Source organism: Hypanus sabinus, chromosome X1, assembly GCF_030144855.1.
Source record: "Hypanus sabinus isolate sHypSab1 chromosome X1, sHypSab1.hap1, whole genome shotgun sequence".
In the NCBI taxonomy this organism is placed as follows: domain Eukaryota; kingdom Metazoa; phylum Chordata; class Chondrichthyes; order Myliobatiformes; family Dasyatidae; genus Hypanus; species Hypanus sabinus.
This window is the reverse complement of record NC_082738.1, coordinates 33255477-33278589: the sequence shown is the minus strand read 5'-3', so window position 1 is coordinate 33278589 and position 23113 is coordinate 33255477. Positions and strand designations below refer to the sequence as shown.

The following is a 23113-nucleotide window of genomic DNA, read 5'->3' as shown; positions in this document are numbered from 1 at the left end:
AAGGACGTGTGTGTACTTAGCTCCATGCTCCACTCACTTTAAGTACAGCTCCAAAGCCATATTTAAGTTTACTGACAACACCGCTGTTGTTAGCTTAATCAAAGGAGGTGATGAATCGGCAAATAGGAGAGATTGAAAAACTGACTAAGGGGTGCCACAACAACTTCTCACCCAGTCAGCAAGACCAAAGAGCTGATTATTGACTGTAGGAGGAGGAAACTGAAAGTCCATGAGCCAGTCCTTGTTAGAGAATCGGAGGTGGAGAGGGTCAGTAACTTTAAATTCCTTGTAGTTACCAATCAGAAGATCAGTCCTTGGGACCTGAATGACAGCACCTCTGATTTCTTAAAAGTTTGTGCAGATTCAGCATGTAATCTAAAACTTTGACAAACATCTATAGAGGCACAGTGGAGAATATTCTGATTGCACCACAGCCTAATATGGAAACACCAATGCCCAAGACCAGAAAAGCTTGTATAAGTAGTGGAAACGACCCAGTCCATTGCAGGAAAAGCCCTCCCCACTATTGAGCACATCTACATGGAGTGGTGCCACAGGAAAGCAACATCCATCATCAAAGATCCCCACCATCCGGGTTATGCTCTCTTCTCACTGCTGCCATTGAGGATGTACGAGAGCCTTAGGTCCCACACACCAGGTATTACCCTTCAACCATCTTAACTCACTTTCAAGGACACAACTCATATTCTCAATATTGTTTGCTTTCGTGTGTGTGTATTGCAGTTTGTCTACTTTTGCACATTGGTTGTTTGTCATACTTTGTGTGTAGTTCTTCATTGATTCTATTATACTTGTTTTTATATGAATGCTCACAAGAAAATGAATCTCAGAGTAGATGTATATATATATATATATATATACACACACACTTTGATAATAAATTAACTTTGAAGCTCCTAAGATTAGAGGGCATAGATTTAGTGTTAAGGGCTTACACAGGATAGAAGTAGGCCCTTTGGCCCAACTAGTCCACCTCAAGCAAGATGCCTACCTGAGCTAGTCCCATTTGCCCATGTTTGGCCTATATCTCTAAACCTTTCCAATCCATTTTCTTCTCCAATTGTTTTTCAAGGAAGTAATCAGGAAAGTTGATGAAGACAGGGCAGTGGATATTGTCTACATGGTCCCACATTGGAGGTTGGTCAGGAAGTTTCAGTCGCTCGGCATTCAAGATGAAATAGTAAATTAGATAAGACAATTGCTCTGTGGGAGAAACCAGATAATAACAGTAGATGGTTGCGTCTCTGACTGGAGGCCTGTAACTAGTGGAGTGTCACAGGGATCAGTGCTGAGTCTATTGTCATTTGTCTTCTATATCAATGATCTGGATGATAATGTGGTTAACTGGATCAGCAAATTTGTGGATGATATCAAGATTGGGGGTGTAATGGACAGCAAGGAAGACTATCATGGCTTGCAGCGGGATCTGGACCAGATGGAATTTAATGCAGACAAGTGCAAAGTGCTGCACTTCAGTAGGGCCAACCAGGGTAGGTCTTACACAGTGAGCAGTTGAGCACTGAGGACTGCGGCAGAATAAAGGGATCTAAGAATACAGGTCCACAATTCATTGAAAGTGGCATCACAGGTAAATAGGGTTGTAAAGAAAGCTTTTGGCACATCCCTTCATTAATCAATGTACTGCGTACAGGAGATGGGACGTTATGTTGAAGTTGTACAAGACTTTGGTGAGGCCTAATTTGGAGTACTATGTGCAGTTTTGGTCACCTACCTACAGGAAAGATGTAAACCAGTTGAAAGAATACAGACAAAATTTGCAAGGACATTGCCAGGCCTGGAGGACCTGAGTTACAAGGAAAAATTGAATAGGTTAGGACTGTATTCCTCGAAAGATAAAGGATTGAGGGGAGATTTGATAGATGTATGCAAAATTATGAGAATAGACAGTGTAAATGCAAGCAGGCTTTTTCCATTGAGATTGGGTAGGATTATGGGCTAAGGATGAAAGGTGAAAAGTTTACGGGGAAACCTCTTTAATTAGAGGGTCATGAATGCGGAACAAGCAGCCAGAACAAGTGGTCTCTGCGAGCTCAATTTCAATGTTCAAATAGTTTGGATAGCTACTTGGATGGTTGGGGTATGGAAGGCTATGGTCCTGGTACAGGTCAGTGGGTGTAGGCAGTTTAAATGGTTCAGCATGAACTAAATGGGCCAAAGGGCCTGTTTCTGTGCTGTACTTTTCTATGACTGTCTTTTAAATGTTGTTAATGTACCTGCCTCAACCACTTCCTCCAATATCTTGTTCCATATACAGCTACCCTGTGTGATAAATTCACCCCTCAGGTTCCCTTTAAATCTCTCCCCTCTCACCTTAATCCTGTGCTATGTTTTCCCTTTGACCTTCCAGCTGCTCTAGTTTCCTCCCCCATAACCTACCTTGACTTTTATGTTTGCCCTCATGCCCCTTTGCTGAATGAGAAAGGGGACAGACATGCACCAATACCAGTATGCACTGGGGAGTGGGTAATTCAAATGCACAGGAATGTAAGAAGCTGCATAGTAGTACCAGTACATCACAGGTACATCCCTCCCTTCTCACAATCAACAGTAGTTACAGGTGGTTTACCTCAAGGCAGTAACATTCATCATCTAAGATCTTCACCACCAGGCCTATGCCATCTTCTTGCAGCTGGAGGTGCAAAAGCTTGAAACCCCACACCACCAACTTCCCTTCAACATTCAGTTCTTGAACACCAGGCACAACACCACCTCAGTACAGCAACACTGTGACCAGTTTACACAACACTGGACTTTGTGCTCTAATTGTGTTCATTCTGGTAAAATTATGCACATTTTAAAGTGCTTTCCTTGTGAGTGTTGTTTCTGATGCTCTGTGCCTGTGATGCTGCTGCAAGTTTTTCATTGCACCTGTCCACACAGGGATATGCATATGCAACAATAATCTCCACTTTGACTTTGCAAAGAAATGAAGCTTGGATTAAATAAAAGTCAACTTTATTTTGAAAGAAGCACCAAAACTTGAGGTTGCATTCAGAGAGAGTCAACAACCAAAGGCACTTGGATGGGTTGGAGGGACCATCCAACAGATTGGCAGTGAGGGACCCCTCCGGACAGCAGAAGAGTGGGGCCGGGATGGGATTAATTCAGACGGGGAGTGGGGAAATGAACAAAACCCTGCCTCAGGAAAGAGACAGCAACTGGTGTCCAGCAGTGACATTGAGATGGTAAGAGCATGGAAGAAGGAAGAAAAGGGATGTTCATCCCTTTTGGAGAGCGAGAGCAAGAGAATACTGGTCCAAAGAGGGGAGAAATGCAGGAACACTGGTCTGGAGGAGGGGGAAAACGCAGGTCCGGAGGAGGAAGGAAACACAGGAACACAAATCTGAAGGATTGGAGAAAAACATGGGAATGCTGGTCTGCAGGATGGAGGGGGGAAAAAACGTAGGAATGCTGATCTGAGGGAGACAGCTGCCCTTCTGTTCTGATAGACAGGCATGCCGTGGGGTGAGATCTCTCCCTGCTGCTAGGCGAAGATGTTGGTGATGAAGTCCATGAACCGTTTGGCGTACTGCTCCGGGTTCACGGTCGAGATCTCCGCGCCGGCCTGCGAGGGCGAGAGGGCCTCAGTGAAGGCGGAAGGGGGGCATGTCTGAGAGTCCCCCGGGGACCTGCCCCTGGAGACCTCACCCCATCCCAGATCAGTCACAGAAGCAGGCTCTTTGACTCCTCCCATCCACTCTAACCACTATGCCAATCTAAGTTAGTCCCACATATCACATTCAGCCCATATCTTCTAAACCTTTCCTGTCCATGGCCCTGCCATGTACCTTTTAAATGATAATATATCTGCCTCGACCACTTCCTCTGGCACTTGTTCTATATACAGACTATCCTCTGGGTGGAAATAGTTGCATCTCGGGTCCCGATTAAATCTCTCCTCTTTCATCTGAAATATGGGCCCTCTGGTTCTTGAATCCCCAAATGTCATGGTTTTATACGCAATATATCCCTCTACGCTTTCCCTATTCATGTGCCTCTACCACTTCATGTAACATCTCATTCCACACGCCCACCATGCTCTGGGTGAAACTCTCTCGTCCACTTGATCTCTCTCCGCTCTCATCTTTAACCTGCATCAACTCACCTTCACCCTCTCACCCTCCCCACTTCTCCCCTTCACCCTCCCCACTTACCCACCTCCCCTGACCCCTTGCACTTGCCCTCTACCTCACCTAGTCAAACCGTCATCAAAGCAACAGAGACAGCCCCGTGGAAGGGAGCAGACCGAGCCCATACTCACACCATGCTTCACTGTCTTTGCCGCATGGGCAGCTTTCTTCTTTGTGTCATACTGGGTGAGGATGTCGATCAGACCCATGAAGTACACCTCCTTCCGGGGAGCAGCTGTGGGGTGGGGGGGGGGGGGGGGAATGTAGGAAAAGGATGCGTGGTGAGGAGGGTTGAATGAACAGAAGGCGCAAGTGGCAAGGGGAAGGCGGAGAGGGTCGAAGAAAACTGCAGAAATAGAAAGTGAGCGCAGGAGGAGTGGTTGAGGGAGAAGAGGGCAAAAAAAAAAGTGATGGAGGAGCAAGCGAGGGTTGTGGTTCCCAGCTGCTGCACAGCGCACTCACATTCAGAGCTCTTGATGGCATGGGCATCAGGAGGAGAGTGTTCCTCAATGAAGTCAGGCACCTTGTTGAGGTAGGCGCCCAGCATCTCAGGGGTGTGGCCGTATTGGTGGGGTGACACGCTGCTGTGAGTGTTGCGGTTATCCTCAGAGACCACGATGGTGGTCGGTGCCCCCTCCTCCTCGTCCTTCTGTCTCTGCACGTCGTGGATTCCCAGCAGCAGGCTGTAGTCCATGATCTTCAGCCGGGCCAGGAACTGCCAGGAGACAGGTAGTGGTCAGGGCAGGCACACTGGGGCAGCATGAGGTCAATGACAAGTGAGAAAGGGTAGGGTGAGGCGCACACACACACACACATAAGTGCAGGGAAGGGAGAGAAGGGAGATAACAAGGATAGGGAGGAAGTAGTTGACAGAGACGGGGATCAAAAGGCTCAGAATGCCCTCCCTTTACAAAAAGGGACATTGACAGGATGCAGAGCTGGGCTGAGAAGAGTCAGATGGAGTTCAATCCAGAAAAGCGTGAAGTGATTCATTTTGGAAGGCAAAAGTTGAAGGCAGAATACAGGGTTAGCAGTGTGGAGGAATTGAGGGATCTTGGGATCCATGTCCATAGCTCCCTCAAAGCTGCTGCACAAGTTGAAAGAGTGGTTAAGAAGGCATACTATGGGTTGGCTTTAATTAGTTCAAGAGATATGAGATAATGTTACATCTCAATAAAGCCTCATCATAGGGAGGATTGGAAACAGGGAGAGTGGATTAACCAGATGCTACCTGGACTAGAGAGCATGTCCTATGAGGAAAGGTTGAGTGAACTAGGGCTTTTATCTTTGGAGAGAAGGATAAAAGGTCACCTGACAAGTTGTACAAGATGATTAAAGGCATAAATTGAATGGATAGCCAGAGCTTTTTTCCCAGGCTGGAAATGGCTCATACAAGGCATCATTTTAAGGTGATTACAGGAATATATAGGGGAGATGTCTAAAGTTTGTGTATATATTATATTTATATATATTATATATACACACATACATACAGAGTGGTGGGTGTTTTGAATGCCCTGCCAGATGTGATGGTTAAGGCAAATACAATAAGAACATTTCAGAGACCCTTAAGGTAGGCACATGGATGATAGAAAAATGGAGAGCTATGTAGGAGGGAAGGGTTAGATTGATCTCAGAGTAGATTAAAAGGTCAATACAACATCATGGGCCAAAGGGCCTTTACTATGCTGTAGTGTTCTATGTACACCTTTTTTTCTTGTCCCTCACCTCCACGTCTCTCCTCAGCTTATCCATAAATAACTTCTTGTCCTCCTGGCCAATGTAAACCTTCTGATTGAGGTTCAAGAAGTCCACGTCCTTTAATGTGGGTAGTTCCTTCACCTATAGAAGACAGTTCAGCACAGAGCGTCAGACCCCAGGATCAGCGCCAGTGTTAAAGGCACCTGCCAGGAGATCCCAAAGTCTCCCCACATTCCCTACCAACTCCCTTCAGATTCTATCCTTCACCCACACACTGGGAAATGACTCAGACACACAGGCATACAGACACACGTATACAGTATACTGTAGAGGGATCAGAAGTGGAGTGAGTGAGCAGCTTCAAGTTCCTGGGTGTTAAGATCTCTGAGGATGTAACCTGGTCCCAACATATTGATGCAGTTACAAAGAAGACAAGTCAGTGGCTATACTTTATTAGAAGTTTGAAGAGATTTGTCATCTCAACAAATGCACTCAAAAACTTCTTTAGTTGTACTGTGGGCAGCATTCTGACAGGCTGCATCACTGTCTGGTATGGGGGGGTGGGCTACTGCACAGGACTGAAAGAAGCTGCAGAGGGTTGTAAATCTAGTCAGCTCCATCTTGGGCACTAGCCTACAAAGGACCCAGGACATCTTCAGGGAGCGGTGTCTCAGAAAGCCAGCGTCCATTATTAAAGACCTCCAGCACCCAGGGCATGCCCTTTTCTCACAGTTTCCATCAGGTAGGAGGTACAGAAGCCTGGAGGCACACACTCAACAATTCAGGAACAGCTTCTTCCCCTCTGCTATCTGATTCCTAAATGGACATTGAAGCTTTGGACACTACCTCACTTTTCTTCTAATATACAGTATTTCTGTTTTTGCACTTTAAAATCTATTCAATATACGTAATTGATTTACTTGCAACACGAGTGAATCTGCAGATGCTGGAAATAAATAAAAAACACAAAATGCTGGCAGAACTCAGCAGGCCAGACAGCATCTATGGGAGGAGGTAATAACAATGTTTCGGGCCGAAACCCTTCAACAGGAGGGTTTCCTGATGAAGAGCTTCAGCCCGAAACATCATTATTACCTCCTCCCATAGATGCTGTCTGGCCTGCTGAGTTCTGCCAGCATTGTGTTTTTTTAATTGATTTACTTGTTTATTTATTATTGTTTTATTTTAATTATTTTTTTCTCTCTGCTAGATTATGTATTGCATTCAACTGGTGCTAAGTTAACAAATTTAACGTCACATGCCAGTGATAATAAACCTGATTCTGTTTCTAATATGCACAGTAGTGGCCACTTTATTAGGTACACCTGTACATTAATACAAATATCTAATCAGCCAATCGTGGTAGCAACTCAACACATAAAAGCATGCAAACATGGTCAAGGAGATTCAGTTGTTGTTCAGACCAAACAACAGAATGAGGGAGAAATATAACCTAAGTGACTTTGACCAAGGAACAATTGCTGATGCCCGATGGTGTGGTTTGAGTACCTCAGAAGCTACTGATCTACTGGGATTTTCAAGCACAACAATCTCACAGAGAATGTGTTTAAAGAGAATGATGCACAAATCAAAAAAAAAAAATCCAGTGAACAAAACCACCTTGTTAACGAGAGGTCAGAGGAGAATGACCAGACTGGTTCAAGCTGACAGGAAGGCAATAGTAATTCAAATAACCATGCATTACTGCAGTGGTGTGCTGAAGAGCATCTCTGAACACACAAGAACCATAAAGTGGATGGGCTACAGCAACAGAACACCATGAACATACATAAATACACTTAGCGGCCACTATATTAAGTTCTTCCTGTAACTAACAAAGTGGCCACTAAGTGTATAACACACACAGCTCTGGAGTTTGGGAGAAAACTGGTCTCTGAGAGGCAGCGAGGTAGTATCGCTACCCATTGTATCACTCTGATGCTCAAAAGTATTTCTGATGGGGGGGGGTGCACATCCTGCAAGAGTTCCCACAGGTTCAGTGTGTGGTGACTGCAAAGAACTACAAGGGATATGTAGCAGCCATCCAGATACTTCAGGGTCCCTGCTATGGTGTGTGGATGTAAGTGACTGCTCTGATGCACAGATCTGCACATCGGCTGCAGGATATTTCTGTTTTACCTTTTCTTTATCACTGGCTTCACGGGAAACTAGCGAGCCCTGAAAAACACAAAGATAAATAATTTTTAGCCCACACCAGGAGCCCTGTGCACAGTTCCTGTCACCCCGTCTCTGGGTCAGACATACACCAGGAACACTGTACACAATTCCCGTCTCCCTATCCTTAGGTCAGACCCACACTGGGACCACCATGCACAGTTCCTGTCGCCTTGTCTCTGGGTCAGACCCACACCAGGAGCACCATGCACAGTTCCCGTCTCCCTGTCCCTGGGTCAGACCCACACTGGGACCACCATGCACAGTTCCTGTCGCCTTGTCTCTAGGTCAGACCCACACCTGGAGAACCGTGCACAGTTCCCGTCTCCCTATCCCTGGGTCAGACCCACACTGGGAGCACCGTGCATAGTTCCTGTCTCCCTATCCCTGGATCAGACCTACACCTGGAGAACCGTGCACAGTTCCCATCTCCCTATCCCTGGGTCAGACCCAAACCAGGAGCACCGTGCACAGTTCCCGTCTCCCTATCCGTGGGTCAGACCCACAACAAGAGCACCGTGCACAGTTCTGGTCTCCCTCTCTCTGGATCAGACCCACACCGGGAGCACCGTGCAGAGTTCCCATCTCCCTATCCCTGGGTCAGACCCACACCAGGAGCACCCTGCAGTTCCTGTCTCCCTATCCCTCGCAGGAAAGTTACTAATTTTGCTGTTATTTTGTTTCGTTGTTGCTGTAGCTTGTATTGTTCCACTGAACACCGTGGACATACCATGATGGCGCTGAAATGTGTGGTGACACTTGTGGGCTTCCCCCAGCATACCCTTGGATGTCTTGGTTGGTAACATAAATGATTCATTTCACTTTTTTGATGTACATGTGATTATCTTGGGATCTGATCAGAATCTGGACAGCAGCATTGTTCTCCCCAAGCAGTCAGGAATCTACCTTCAGGTCATATTTCCGGTGGATGGTAAGTCTGTGGCTGAAAAAGTTTCTCATCACTAGCACATAAGTGTCCTCACTGTCCACGCTGATCCGGTACATGCCCAGGAATTGTGGCAGCACCATGTTCCCATGGCAGTTCACGACATACTGCAAAATGAAAAGAGAGGAGCCCGGTAAAAATAAATGCCACTTCTCCCTCCCCACCACCCCACTGCCCCTCCTCACCGCCTCTCTTCTGTTGTGGCACTCCCTCCTCACTGCCCCTCATGCAGCACTCCCTCATTGACTGGAAAAGCAAATTGTGCAGAGGATGTGGAGAGTCTGCAGAGATATAGATTAGTTAAGTGAGTGGGCAAGGGTCTTGCAGCTGGAGTACAACATTGGTAAATACAAGGACATTCACTCTGGAATGAAAAATAGATCAAATTACTTAAATGTTGAAAGATTGCAGCTTGTTGCTCTGCAGAGAGACTTGGGTGTGTTTGTGAATGAATCACAGAAGGTTGGTTACAGATCTAACAGTTTATCAATAAGACCAATGCAATGTTGGCCTTCATTGTTAGAAGGATTGAATTTAAGGGCAGGGAGGTTATGCTGCAAATCCTGGTGAGGCTACACCTGGAATACCTCATGCAGTTCTGGTCTCATACTGGCTTTGGAGGAAATGCAGAGGAAGTTCACCAGATTCATTCTAGAGATGAGGGGGTTAGCCAATGAGGAGAGAACGAGTCAGCTGGGACTACACTCACCGGAATTCAGAATGAGAGGGGGATCTTTTGAAACATATACAATTATGAAAGGGATTGTTAAGACTGAGGCAAGAAAGTTGTTTCCACTGGTGAGGAGACTAGAACTAGGGGACAAAACCTCAGGGGAATAGATTTAGGACAGATGAGAAAAAACTGTTTTCCCCAGAGAGTAGTGAATCTGTGGAGTTCCCTGCCCAGAGAAGCAGTAGAGGGTATATCATTAAATATATTTAAGACACGGTTAGATAGATTTCTGCATAACAAGGGAATTAAGGGTTATATGCAAAGACAGGTAGGTGGAGCAGACTTCATGCCCAGATTAATCATGCTCTTATTGAATGGTGGCACAGACTTGACAAACCAGATGGCCAACTTCTGCTCCAGTTTATGTTCACTACCCTCCTGCAATGTGGTCCTCCCTTCTTGCTGCCCATCCCTCAGCGCGCCATTCCCTCCCTCCTAAACCTGTGGCGGAGGGCCTCACCTGGTGGTAGTCCGACAGGAAGGTGTGCATGTCAGCTACATCCTCGCTTGAGATCTGCTTGATCACATACCTGCGGTCATAACTGCTGAGGAACAGCACAGTGATCCCGCTCTCACCTTTACTGTATGGAGCGAAGCGGGTCAGAGACATCTGGGACGAGCAGAGCATGGTTAGGCACAGGTCACTCAGTGCGTCAACTGAAACCATCCCACCCACCCCCAGGGTCCAACAAAGGGTGAATCTCCCTCCACATTGTCCCACCACACACACCCAGGGTCAGACACAGAGTGAATCTCCCTCCACACTGTCCCATCACACACTCCCAGGATCAGACATAGAGTGAATCTCCCTCCACACTGTCCCATCACACACTCCCAGGATCAGACATAGAGTGAATCTCCCTCCATACCGTCCCATCACACACTCCCAGGGTCAGACACAGAGTGAATCTCCCTCCACACAGTCCCATCACACACTCCCATGGTCAGACACAGAGTGAATCTCCCTCCACACCGTCCCATCACACACTCCCAGGGTCAGACACAGAGTGAATCTCCCTCCACACTGTCCCATGACACACTCCCGGGATCAGACACAGAGTGAATCTCCATCCACACTGTCCCATCACACACTCCCAGGGTCAGACACACAGTGAATCTCCCTCCTCACCGTCCCATCACACACTCCCAGGGTCAGACACAGAGTAAATCTCCCTCCACACCGTCCCATCACACACTCCCAGGGTCAGACACACAGTGAATCTCCCTCCACACCGTCCCATCACACACTCCCAGGGTCAGACACAGAGTGAATCTCCCTCCACACCGTCCCATCACACACACCCAGGGTCAGACACAGAGTGAATCTTCCTGCACACTGTCCCATCACACACTCCCAGGGTCAGACACAGAGTGAATCTCCCTCCACACTGTCCCATCACACACTCCCAGGGTCAGACACAGAGTGAATCTCCCTCCACACAGTCCCATCACACACTCCCAGGGTCAGACACAGACTGAATCCCCCTCCACACTGTCCCATCACACACTCCCGGGATCAGACACAGAGTGAATCTCCCTCCACACCGTCCCATCACACACTCCCAGGGTCAGACACAGAGTGAATCTCCCTCCACACAGTCCCATCACACACTCCCAGGGTCAGACACAGAGTGAATCTCCCTCCACACTGTCCCATCACACACTCCCAAGGTCAGACACAGAGTGAATCTCCCTCCACACTGTCCCATCACACACTCCTGGGGTCACACACAGAGTGAATCTCCCTCCACACTGTCCCATCACACACTCTCAGGGTCAGACACAGAGTGGATCTCCCTCCACATTGTCCCACCACACACACCCAGGGTCAGACAGAGGGTGAAACCTTCCACATTGTCAGATGGAAGAGCAGTTCAGAGACATCTTATGGAGTCCCTTCTATCAGGGGGTAACTACAGTGCATCTGCATGGAGACACACCCGAGCCTACTTCCCTTATAGAGCATACAGTGCCTACAAGAAGTATTCACCACCCCACTTGGAAGTTTTTAATATTTTATTGTTTTACAACACTGAATCATAGTGGATTTAATTTGGCTTTTTTTGGCACTGATTAACAGAAAAACCCTTGTGTCAAAGTGAAAACATATCTACAAGATGATCTAAATTATGAAAATAAAACACAAAATAACTGAAAGCTCAAGTATTCACTCCCTTTAATGACACACCAAATCATCACTGGTGCAGCCAATTGGTCTTAGAAGTCACATAATTAGTTAAATAGAGATCTGTTTTCGGAGAAACACACAAAAAATGCTGAGGAACTCAGCAGGCCAGGCAACATCTATGGAAAAAAGTACAGTTAACGTTTTGAGCTGAGAAAAAATGAATCTTTTTTCGACTGTACTTTTTTCCATAGATGCTGCCTGGCCTGCTGAATTCCCCCAGCATCTTGTGTGTAGCTTGGATTTCCAGCATCTGCAGATTTTCTCTTATTTCTGTTTTTGAAGACCTTTGTGCAGTCAAGGTGTTTCAATAGATTGTCGTAAAAATACACCTGTATCTGGAAGGTTCAACTGCTGGTGAGTCAGTATCCTAGCAAAAACTACACCATGAAGACAAAAGCCTCCAAGCAACTCTGTGAAAATTTTACTGAAAAGCACAAGTCAGGAGATGGATACAAGAAAATTTCTAAGTCACTGAATATCCTTGAAGTACAGTTAAGTCAATCAAGAAATGGAAAGAATATGGCACAGCTATAAATCTGCCTAAAGCAGGCTGTCCTCAAAAACTGAGTGGCCATGCAAGAAGGGGACTAGTGAGGGAGGTCACCAAGAGACCTATGACAACTCTGGAGGAGTTACAAGCTTCAGAGGCTGAGATGGGAGAGACTGCGCATACAACAACTGTTGCCTGGGTGCTCCACCAGTTGTAGCTTTATGGGAGAGTGGCAAAGAGAAAGCCACTGTTGAAAAAACAAACTCACATGAAACCTTGGCTAGAGTTTGCCAGAAGGCAGCTGGAAGATTCTATGGTCTGATGAAAGCAAAATTAAGCTTTTTGGCCATCAGACTAAACACAATGTTTGGCATAAGCCAAATGCCACACATCAAAGACACACCATCCCTACTGTGAAGCATGATACTGGCTGCATCATGCTCTGGAAGGCTTGTGAAGGTAGAGGGTAAAATGAATGCAGCAAAATACATGGAATTCTTGGAGACAAACCTGATGCAGTCTGCAAGAGAACTGTGAATGGGAGATTTGTTTTCCAGCAAGGCAATGACCCCAAGCATAAAGCCAAAGCTACACAGGAATGGCTTAAAAACAAAGTTAATGTTCTGGAGTGGCCAGGTCAGAGTCCAGACCTTCAATCCAATTGAAAATTCAAGGCTGGGCTTGTAAAAGACTGTTCACTCATAATCCCCGTGAAATCTGACAGAGCTTGAGCACTTTTGTAAAGAAGAATGGGGAAAAATTGCAGTGTCCAGATGTGCAAAGCTGATAAAGACCTATCCACACAGACTTAAGGCTGTAATTGCTGCCAAAGGTACATCTACTAAATACTGACTTGAAGGGGGTGAATACTTATGCAATTATTTAGTGTTTTATATTTGTAATTAATATCAATCATCTTGTAGAGATCTGTTTTCACTTTGACACAAAAGTCCTTCTCTGTTGATTAGTGTCAAAAAAGCCAAATTAAATCCATGATTCAATGTTGTAAAGCAATAAAACATGAAAACTTTCATGGGGGGGGGGGTGAATACTTTTTATAGGCACTGTATAAGACATAAGAGCAGAATTAAGCCATCTGACCCATCCAGTCTGTTCCGCTATTGAATCATGGCTGATCCTTTTCTTTCCCCCCATCTCCTCAATCCCAGTTCCTGGCCTTCTCCCCCTAACCTTTGATGCCATGTCCAATCAAGAATCTATCAATCTCTGCCTTAAATACACCCAACAACCTGGCCTCCACAGCTGCACGTGGCAACAAATTCCACAAATTCACCACGCTTTGGCTAAAGAAATTTCTCTGCATCTATTTTGAAATGGCATCCCTTTATCCTGAGGATGTGTCCTCTTGTCCTAGATTTTCCCACCATGGGAAACATCATTTCAACATCTACTCTGTCTAGGCCTTTCAATGTTCAAAAGGTTTCAACAAGATCTCTCCTCATCCTTCCGAATTCCAGTGAGTACAGAACCAGGGCCATCAAACGTTCCTCATACGATAACTAAGATGAGGGGGCCAAAACTGTTCACAATACTCAAGGTGAGGCTCCACCAGTGCATCTTTCCGAGATAAGGAATCCCAAATTGCTCACAAAACTCCAAGTGTGGCCTGACCAATGGGCTATAAGTCTTAGCATTTCATCCTTACTTTTATATTCTAGTCCTCTTGAAATGTACACCAACACTGTATTTGCCTTCCTTACCATCGACTCAATCTGCAAGTTAACCTTTAGGGAATCCTGCACAAGGACTCCCAAATTCCTCTGCAACTCTGATTTCTGAATTTTCTCCCCATTTAGAAAATAGTTTATGCCTTTATTCCTTCTACCAAAGTGCATGACCATACACTTCCCTATACTGTATTCCATCTGCCACTTCTTTGCTCATTCTCCTAAACTGTCTAAGTCCTTCTGTAGCCTCCCTGCTTCCTCAGCACTGGCTGTTCCTTTACCTACAGTACCTTGGTCTCATGCAGAAACTTGACCACAAAGCCATCAATTCCATCACTTAGATCATTGACATATTATGATCCTATCAACCTCTGCAGAACACTGCTAGTCACCGGCAGCCACCCAGAGAAGGCCCTCTTTATTCCCATCTTTTGCTTCCTACCAGCCGGCCAATCTTCTATTCATGCAAATATCTTTCCTGTAATACCATGGGCTCTTGTTTAGCAACCTCACGTGCAGCACCTTATCAAAGGCCTTCTGAAAATCCAAATACATAACATCTACCGACTCTCCTTTGTCTATCCTGTCTGTTATTTCCTCAAAGAATTCCAACAGATTTCTCAGGCAAGATTTTCCCTTTAAGGAAACCACACCAACTTCAGCCTATTTTATCATGTGCCTGCAAGTACCCCGAAACCTCATCCTTAATATGGACACCAACATCTTATCAACCGCTAAAGTCAGGCTAACCGGCTTATAATTTTGTCTCCCTTCCTTCTTAAAAGAGTAGCGTGACATTCACAATTTCCCAGTCCTCTGGAACCAATCCAGAATCTTATGATTATTGAAAGATCATTAGTAATATCTCCACAATCCCTGCAGCTACCTCTTTCAGAACCTTGGGGTGTATTTCGTCTGGTCCAGGTAACTTATCTACCTTCAGACCTTTCAGCTGCCCAATCACCTTCTCCTTAGTAATAGCAACGACAGTCACTGCTGTCCCCTGACACTCTTCAATTCCTGTGGGGAGTGAGCAGGCTTGCTTGTCAAACACTGACCCTTGGCACCTTGGATCAGAAATGGGGTCACGCTACAGGAGGTGCTGTCACAAGAAAGTGGCGTCTACCATCAAGGATCAAAAATCCACAACATTGGGGCCATGTCATTTCCTCGCAGCTCCCATTGGGCAGGAAGTACAGAAACCTGAAGAACCACATCAACAGGATCAGGAACAGCTATTTCCCTTCAACCATTCTGTTCTGGAATCAACCAGCACAATCCTAATCGCCACCTCAGTAATGGAACACTACAGACCACCTCTTGCACGATTGTACAGAACCACAGCTGTCTTTTTACATTGCCAATTATTATTTATATCCTATGTATTGCCCAAATTGTACATGGCAATGAACTCAATGTGACTTGCCACCAGCAACACCCCAGGCACCCACCTTGAACTTGCCCCTCTCAACTTATAGCATATCTCTAGTATTCACATTTCTATCCTAGGACAAAGATTTGACTACCTACCCTGTCTATGTATGCCTCTCAGAATTTTACAAACTTCTATCAGATCTCCCCTCAGTCACCACTGCTCCAGAGAAAACAACTCAAGCTTGTCCAACCTCTTTATAGCTCATGCCCTCTAATCCAGGCAACATCCTGGTGAACCTCATCTGCACCTTCTCTAGAGTCTCCATACTCTTCCACCAATGAGATTACCAGAACTGCACACATGACCTCAAGTGTGGGTTCACTAATGGACTTGTCTTGGTTGTGTCACACTTTAAAAAAAAACTATGTTCCACTGTATGGTATAATTCAACACAATTTACATTCTGTGATGCTGCTGCTAGTTTTTCATCATATGTGTACCTCACTATACTTGTGCACACAAATTCAACATCTAGACCTCACAATCTACTTCATTATGAACTTCCACCTTACTGTCTACCTGTACTGCACTTTCCCTGTATTTCTGTCACACTTTATTCTGTATTCTGTTATTGTTTCACCTTGTTCTACCTCAATACATTGTGTAATGATCTGATCTGTATGAACAGTACGCAAGACAAACTTTTCATTGTATAGGTGTCCCCCACTTTACGAATGTTCACTTTATGCCACTTTGCTTTTACAAAAGACTTACATTAGTAACCTGTTTTTGCATTATAAAGAGGATTTTTGCTTTTACAAATATTTTTCCCATATAAGTTAATGGTTCTTCGCTTTACACCATTTTGGTTTAAGAAAAGTTTCATAGGAATGCTCTACCTTTGTAAGGGGGGGGGGGTGACACCCGGATCTCAGTACCTGCGAAAATAATAAACCAATACCAAATGTTCACCCTTGTGCTTTTTTACTGGGACAGTACAGTCAGACTTCAGGGATAGTGCTCAATCTGATCATAGGTAAGCACTTATTGAAGCCAACTCTTCTCTATCCCAGGAAATTCCAGACTGTCGAGGCAGTTAGGACGGGAAGAGAAGAAAGACACATGTACCTGAGAAAGGGTACAAGATATCTACGCAAGGGTGGGGTGGAGAGGGTTATGTGGTGGCACCTATCTGGATCCAGAGTGGGGGAAATGACAGGCACCCACACCAACCTGGTAGTCCATGTCGTCAACTCCAAACCGGTCCCGCAGGTTACGGAAGACCTGTGGGCAATATTCCTTGAACTTGAAGTTGCTCGGGAGGTTCTCCCTGTGGATCAAGGGGAAGAAAGGCAATGGCTATGAGGAGCATGAAGGGGAGAAACAGGCCACGGGGCCCAATGTCTAACTCCAGCTTTTCCCCTCTACACCCTATCGTGTCCTTGAATACATCCAATGGCCCAATTTCCACAGCTCTCTGAAGGAGAGAATTCCAGACTACTGCCAGTCTCCCACATAAGACTCTCCATCCGAAATGGGCCCACCCCACTTATTCAGAAACTGCTTTCCCCTTCCCCGTCTTGTTCCCCCCAGTTCTGGACTCTTTCTCCACCTATCCCCAAGGGGAAGAAGTTTAACTTTTGTCCCATGTGTCCACAGATGGTGTAGAACATCCAGGCGGTCTTTTGCAAACTTTAGACGTGCAGCAATCTTTATTTTTGGAGAGCAGTGGTTTCCTTTGTGGTGTCCTTCCATGAACACCATTCCTGTTCAGTTTTTTTTTCTTATAGTGGACACATGAACAGTGACTTTAGCAAGTTTGAGAGATTTCTGCAGGTCTTTTGCTGTTACCCTGGGATTCTTTTTCACCTCCTTCAGCATTGCACATTGTACTCTTAGTGTGATCTTTGTAGGATGCCCACTCCTAGGGAGAGTAGCAACAATACTGAGTTTCCTCCATTTGTAGACAATTTCTCTTACTGTGGTCTGATGAACACTCAGGTATTTAGAAATGCTTTTGTAGGCTTTTCCAGCTTCATGCATTTCTAAAATTCTTCTAAGGTCCTCTGAAACTTGTTTTGATTGAGGCATGGTGCTGATAAACAGATCTTTCTTGAGAAGAGCAGGCTCGGTCAGTAACATGACTTTTGTGTGTCTTTTTTTAGGGCACGGCAGGGCACCTCTACAACCCACACCACCAATCTCATCTCATTGATTGGAACACCTGACTCCAAATAGCTTTCATAGAAGGTATTACCCAAGAGGTTCACATACTTTTTCCAGCAAAAACATGTAATATTGGAATAAAGTATAATGTTTTTTGTGTTATTTAATTAGGTTCACTTTATCAAGTTTTTGGACTTGTGGTGAAGATCTGATCACATTTCAGGCCACATATGTGCCTATGACTTTTGCACAGTACTGTACATATTTACATAGTTCATGTAAATTTTTACACATTTCTTATTGCAGTTTACAGTATATTTTATGTATTGCACTGTACTGGTACTGCAAAACAAATTTCACAATATATGGCAGTGATAATAAACCTGATTCAAATTTTCTCCAGAGTCAGGGAGTCTGAAACTAAATCATTTGATGTGAGAGGGGAAATGATTTAAAAGGGATCTGAGGGGTAAGTTTTACCACAAAGATGATGGTAGGTTTATGGAGGAAATGACAGGTGGATACGATTACAACATTTCATGAAGTTATGAGTCATATAGCAGAATAAAAGGTTTTTCAGCTCAAATGGTCCATACCAGCCAAGATTCCCATCCAAGCTAGTCCCATTTGCCTGCATTTAGCCATATCCCTATCTTTCCTGTCCAGTACTGTGTAAAGGCTTAGGCACATGTAAAAAAAACTCTGTAAAGTGAAGATGCTTTCAAAAATAATTAAGAGCTTCTCGATATCAAATATTATAAAGAGCAGTAAGCAGTAAAATAATCAAAATTTGGTGTGACTACCTTTTGTCTTCAAAACTGCATCAATTCAATTCTCCTAGGTACATTGTCATACAGTTTTATAAAGAAATCGGCTGGTAGATTATTCCAAGCATCTTGGAGAACTTGCCACAGTTCTTCTGCAGACTTTGGCTGCCTTGCTTGCTTCTGTTGCTCCAGGTAATCCTAGACAACCTCAAATTTCAGTTCAGGGCTTTGATGGTAGGGCTTCTTCCATTTCACTGAAGATAGCTCTTTATGACCTTGGCTGTGTGTTTGGGGTTATTGTCATGTTGTAGAATGAAATTGGGACTGATGAGACACCTCCCTGATGGGATTTTACGGGCAGACATTCATCCATGTAGCGGTCTCCAGCTCTTCTATGGACAAACTGCCTCCTCTTTGAGCCAAAATTTTCAGCTTTTGACTTACCAGTCCAGAGTACTTACTGCCACTGCTCAGCACCCCAGTCCTTGTGTTTTAGTGTGTAGGTGAGTCTCTTGGCTTCGTTTCCACTTTGGAGAATGGCTTTTTGGCAGCAAGAAGAACACTTCTGACAAGAATTTTCTAGTCGTCTGTACAAGGGGAGTACTTGCGCTCCAGTGTTTTCTGCAAGTTCAGAGCTGATAGCAGTACTGGGTTTCTTCCGATTTAGAAGAGACGTCAGTTTGATGTATCTCTCGTCTGCTGCAGGTCAGTTTCTGTGGCTGACCACTTCGGACTCTGGTCTTCAACCTTGCCCGTTTCTTCGTGCTTCTTCAGAAGAGCTTGGGCAGCACATCTTGACGCTTCCATCTGCCACAAAACTTCCGCTTCGGAGAGGCCTTGCTAATGTAGGATGACCACTTGTGTCTTGTTGCTATACTCACTCTTGCCATGGTTGTAAGAATTGATTATCTGAATGTTAAAGTGTCAGATCTGCCACAGATTCACCTTTTAGTTTGGTTGTCCTTCTCCCAGTTTGATTCTTTCTACACCCATTTCAGTTAATCAGTTTAGTTCATTCAACTTATTATGTCATTGATCTGTTTGTTATCTTTGTTTAATCATGCACTGAACTATACCTACAAACCAAGTTTTTATTTAAAAGTGGTCTGTTAATTAATAGGTTACTTTCTTTAATGAAATACAAAAATTTTTCTATAACATTTAATTGTTTTGCAAAATGAATGTCTGGAAATCTAAAGTTCACTCTTTACTACTGATACACTAATGCAGAAGACAAAACAAACTACCAAGACAAAATTTATATTAAAAATCTAGGGTGCCTAAGACCTTTGCACAATTCAGCACTTATTTATTTAGTGATACAACTAGTATTGGTAAGCTAAAAATTGGAAGGTTTATGTTACTAAATTAACTTCTAGTCAAAGTGGCACCAATGAACAACAATTCCTCGGGCAACATCTTCCAGATAGCAAATCTCTTAAATTATTTCACATTTTCCACACTTTCTGCTTGCTCTTTTTGTCTTGTGTTACAGAAACTGTGATGTGCAGTTTAGAACTCAATTGAATGATCCAGTGCTCTGTTGTGTCTGGAGAACTGCCTCGTGGAAATCGGAGATGAGGATCCAAAAAAGACCAAGAATATGAACTGATTCATGGAAAGACCAGAGACAGGACACGGAGTCGCAAACGACTATTTCGAAACGTCGAAGATTGGAGCATTGAGGTAAATGCAAAGGGGTGTCAGCAATCGCCCCCAACGGAAGCCACAGGGGCATTCTGACTCACAGGAGGACTGTTTGATGTCTGAGATTTATGTGAGAGTGAGAGTGAGAGTGAGAGTGAGAGTGAGAGTGAGAGTGAGAGTGAGAGTGAGAGTGAGAGTGAGAGTGAGAGTGAGAGAGAGAGTGAGAGAGAGAGTGAGAGAGAGAGTGAGAGAGAGAGTGAGAGAGAGAGTGAGAGAGAGAGTGAGAGAGAGAGTGAGAGAGAGAGTGAGAGAGAGAGTGAGAGAGAGAGTGAGAGAGAGAGTGAGAGAGAGAGTGAGAGAGAGAGTGAGAGAGAGTGAGAGAGAGTGAGAGAGTGAGAGAGAGAGAGAGAGAGAGAGAGAGAGAGAGAGAGAGAGAGAGAGAGAGAGAGAGAGAGAGAGAGAGAGAGTGAGAGAGAGTGAGAGAGAGTGAGAGAGAGTGAGAGAGAGTGAGAGAGAGTGAGAGAGAGTGAGAGAGAGTGAGAGAGAGTGAGAGAGAGTGAGAGAGAGTGAGAGAGAGTGAGAGAGAGTGAGAGAGAGTGAGAGAGAGTGAGAGAGAGAGTGAGAGAGTGAGAGAGTGAGAGAGAGAGTGAGAGAGTGAGAGAGTGAGAGAGAGAGTGAGAGAGAGAGTGAGAGAGAGAGTGAGAGAGAGAGTGAGAGAGAGAGAGAGAGAGAGAGAGAGAGAGAGAGAGAGAGAGAGAGAGAGTGAGAGAGAGTGAGAGAGAGTGAGAGAGAGTGAGAGAGAGTGAGAGAGAGTGAGAGAGAGTGAGAGAGAGTGAGAGAGAGTGAGAGAGAGTGAGAGAGAGTGAGAGAGAGTGAGAGAGAGTGAGAGAGAGTGAGAGAGAGTGAGAGAGAGTGAGAGAGAGTGAGAGAGAGTGAGAGAGAGTGAGAGAGAGTGAGAGGAGAGAGAGAGAGAGAGAGGAGAGAGAGTGAGAGAGTGAGAGAGAGTGAGAGAGAGTGAGAGAGAGTGAGAGAGAGTGAGAGAGAGTGAGAGAGAGTGAGAGAGAGTGAGAGAGAGTGAGAGAGAGAGAGAGAGAGAGAGAGAGAGAGAGAGAGAGAGAGTGTGTGTGTGTGTGTGTGGTTGATGTATGGTCTTTCTGTATTTCATGGCCATCTGGACAAGACAAATATCAGAGTTGTCAAAGTATGCATGTACAATACAATAAACCTTTAAATCTTTCCCCTCTCACCATGAAGATTCAATGAGAACTGGAAGGGCAACATATTCATCTTATCGATTTGATTTTAAACACCTTTACAAGGCCACACCTCATTCTTCTGTGAGGACTCAAGCGCACGAGTTATGGAGAGAGAATGGACAGGTTGGGACTCATTCTTCATTAGGCAACACCCACCTCCCCCATCAGGAAATGACCCAGTAAAGTTTCTCTAAGCTATCTCCAACTGAATGTATATGGGGGGACAAATGTTGTTAAATTAGACCAGATGCATCATTCGGTCTACATCAGACCTCTGGACCCCACATCTCCACTCATACATTTGCCAACAACTCGCCTCAATTCTCCTCCTAACACCTTCCTGTCTCTCTCCCTCGTCTTTCAGCTGCTGAGGACCCTAGCTCTGGAACAGGTTTGACACAAATCTGAACCAAAAGCACAGGTGTTAAGAAGCACATTGAAAGAGGAAGGAGAGGAGAAGAGAGGGACTGCTGATAGGGGCTCCAAGTGCGATAGGCTGAGCATGCCACAGGGAGGCAGACGTTCCAGATTACAGCTGTCGTGAATGCCTGCTTACTTGTTGAACAGGTGGTTGTTCACCTTGATCTTACTGTTCGCTTTGAAGTCATCAGGTAGGAGCATCACTGGGGTTGGGACGTGGTTCAGTTCATTGATCTGCCAGGGAGAGGAGTGTCAAGGACTCTCTATAATGCTCCTCCTCTCCATTGTCCCAGAGACACCTCACACCCCTCCCCCCACCACCCCTTCACCTCACAGACCCAACAAACCCTCCCCTCTACCCTCACACCCCTACACCACACATACTCCATGCCTCACCTGCCAACACCCCTCAAACCCCCTGGCAACCCCACATACACCACAGGTTATCTCCCCAAAAGCCCCCACCACCCACAACTTCCACATCTCCCTACACACCCCACCCCATCCCCCACAACCCCAACAAATCCTGATCTAATCCCCACTACCTCTCCCAGCCTCACAAACCAACCCCCTAAAATTCCCCCACACACCTTAGCTCCTCCCTTCTCACCCCACCCGCCCCTCCCCCTCGACCCCAACCCTTCCCCTCACACCCCACTCCCTCACCCACCCCTCCGTAAACCCCTCCCGCAACCCCTGTCCCTCCCCTCAACACCCGCCCCTCCTCCCGCAACCCCCACCCTTCCAACCATTACCTCACACCTCCCCGACCCTCACCTCACCCCTACCCGACCCTCCCCCCAACCATTACCTCACCCTCGAGCCGCCCTCACCCACTCCAACCTCGGGCCCAGCCCTGCCCTCACCGAGTGGTTGACACCCCACATGAAGACGCTGACCACCGGGTTGCCCGCTCTGAACACCGACACGTTCTGGGACACGAAGTGCTTCTTCTTCGTCTTGGTCTTGCTTACCGACGTACTAGGTGGGTTGCTTGAGTTCACCGAGGAGGCCATGGCTCCTCGGAACCCTCCTGAGAACTGCCCTACCTTGGTCTCTTCTCTCACTGGATACACTACTTGGTACCTGCGCCGCCAGGCCGTAGGTGAACGCATCGTATAAAAATCGTCCCTCCCCCGTCTCCAGTGACAACGGGCAACCGACAACCAACGCTCCTCCCTAAATCGCAACCCTCAGCCGTTGGTGATCCCGCCCAAAGGTCTCGAGGAGCAACCAAGCCGCGTGCCTACTTCCGTCTCCAGAGGCAACGCCCCCGCCACCCTGCATTTGTTGACCCAATAGTAGCTCCGAGGCCCCGCCCACTGGTCCCACTTGTTTCCAAGGGCACGTTGAGGTCACACTCCTTCCGTTATCCAATGGGTGGTATCC

General features: G+C 45.8%; 1 protein-coding gene across 2 annotated transcripts; it reads right to left on the bottom strand.

Moving 5' to 3' along the window:
- Positions 1-2980: 2980 nt before the first annotated feature.
- LOC132384779 (phosphatidylinositol 5-phosphate 4-kinase type-2 gamma-like) lies at positions 2981-22948 on the bottom strand. 2 transcript variants are annotated; one of them, XM_059956269.1, is made up of 10 exons: positions 22591-22948; positions 21861-21958; positions 16702-16798; positions 10188-10337; positions 8955-9101; positions 8013-8051; positions 5901-6014; positions 4635-4887; positions 4304-4407; positions 2981-3607 (listed from the first exon to the last, which is right to left on the bottom strand). In XM_059956269.1, the coding sequence occupies exons 1-10, from the start codon at positions 22837-22839 to the stop codon at positions 3527-3529; spliced, it is 1332 nt and encodes a 443-aa protein (XP_059812252.1). In that variant the 5' UTR covers positions 22840-22948; the 3' UTR covers positions 2981-3526. The 2 variants fall into 2 exon arrangements, with proteins under 2 accessions (XP_059812252.1, XP_059812253.1); XM_059956270.1 differs by lacking the exon at positions 10188-10337.
- Positions 22949-23113: the final 165 nt, after the last annotated feature.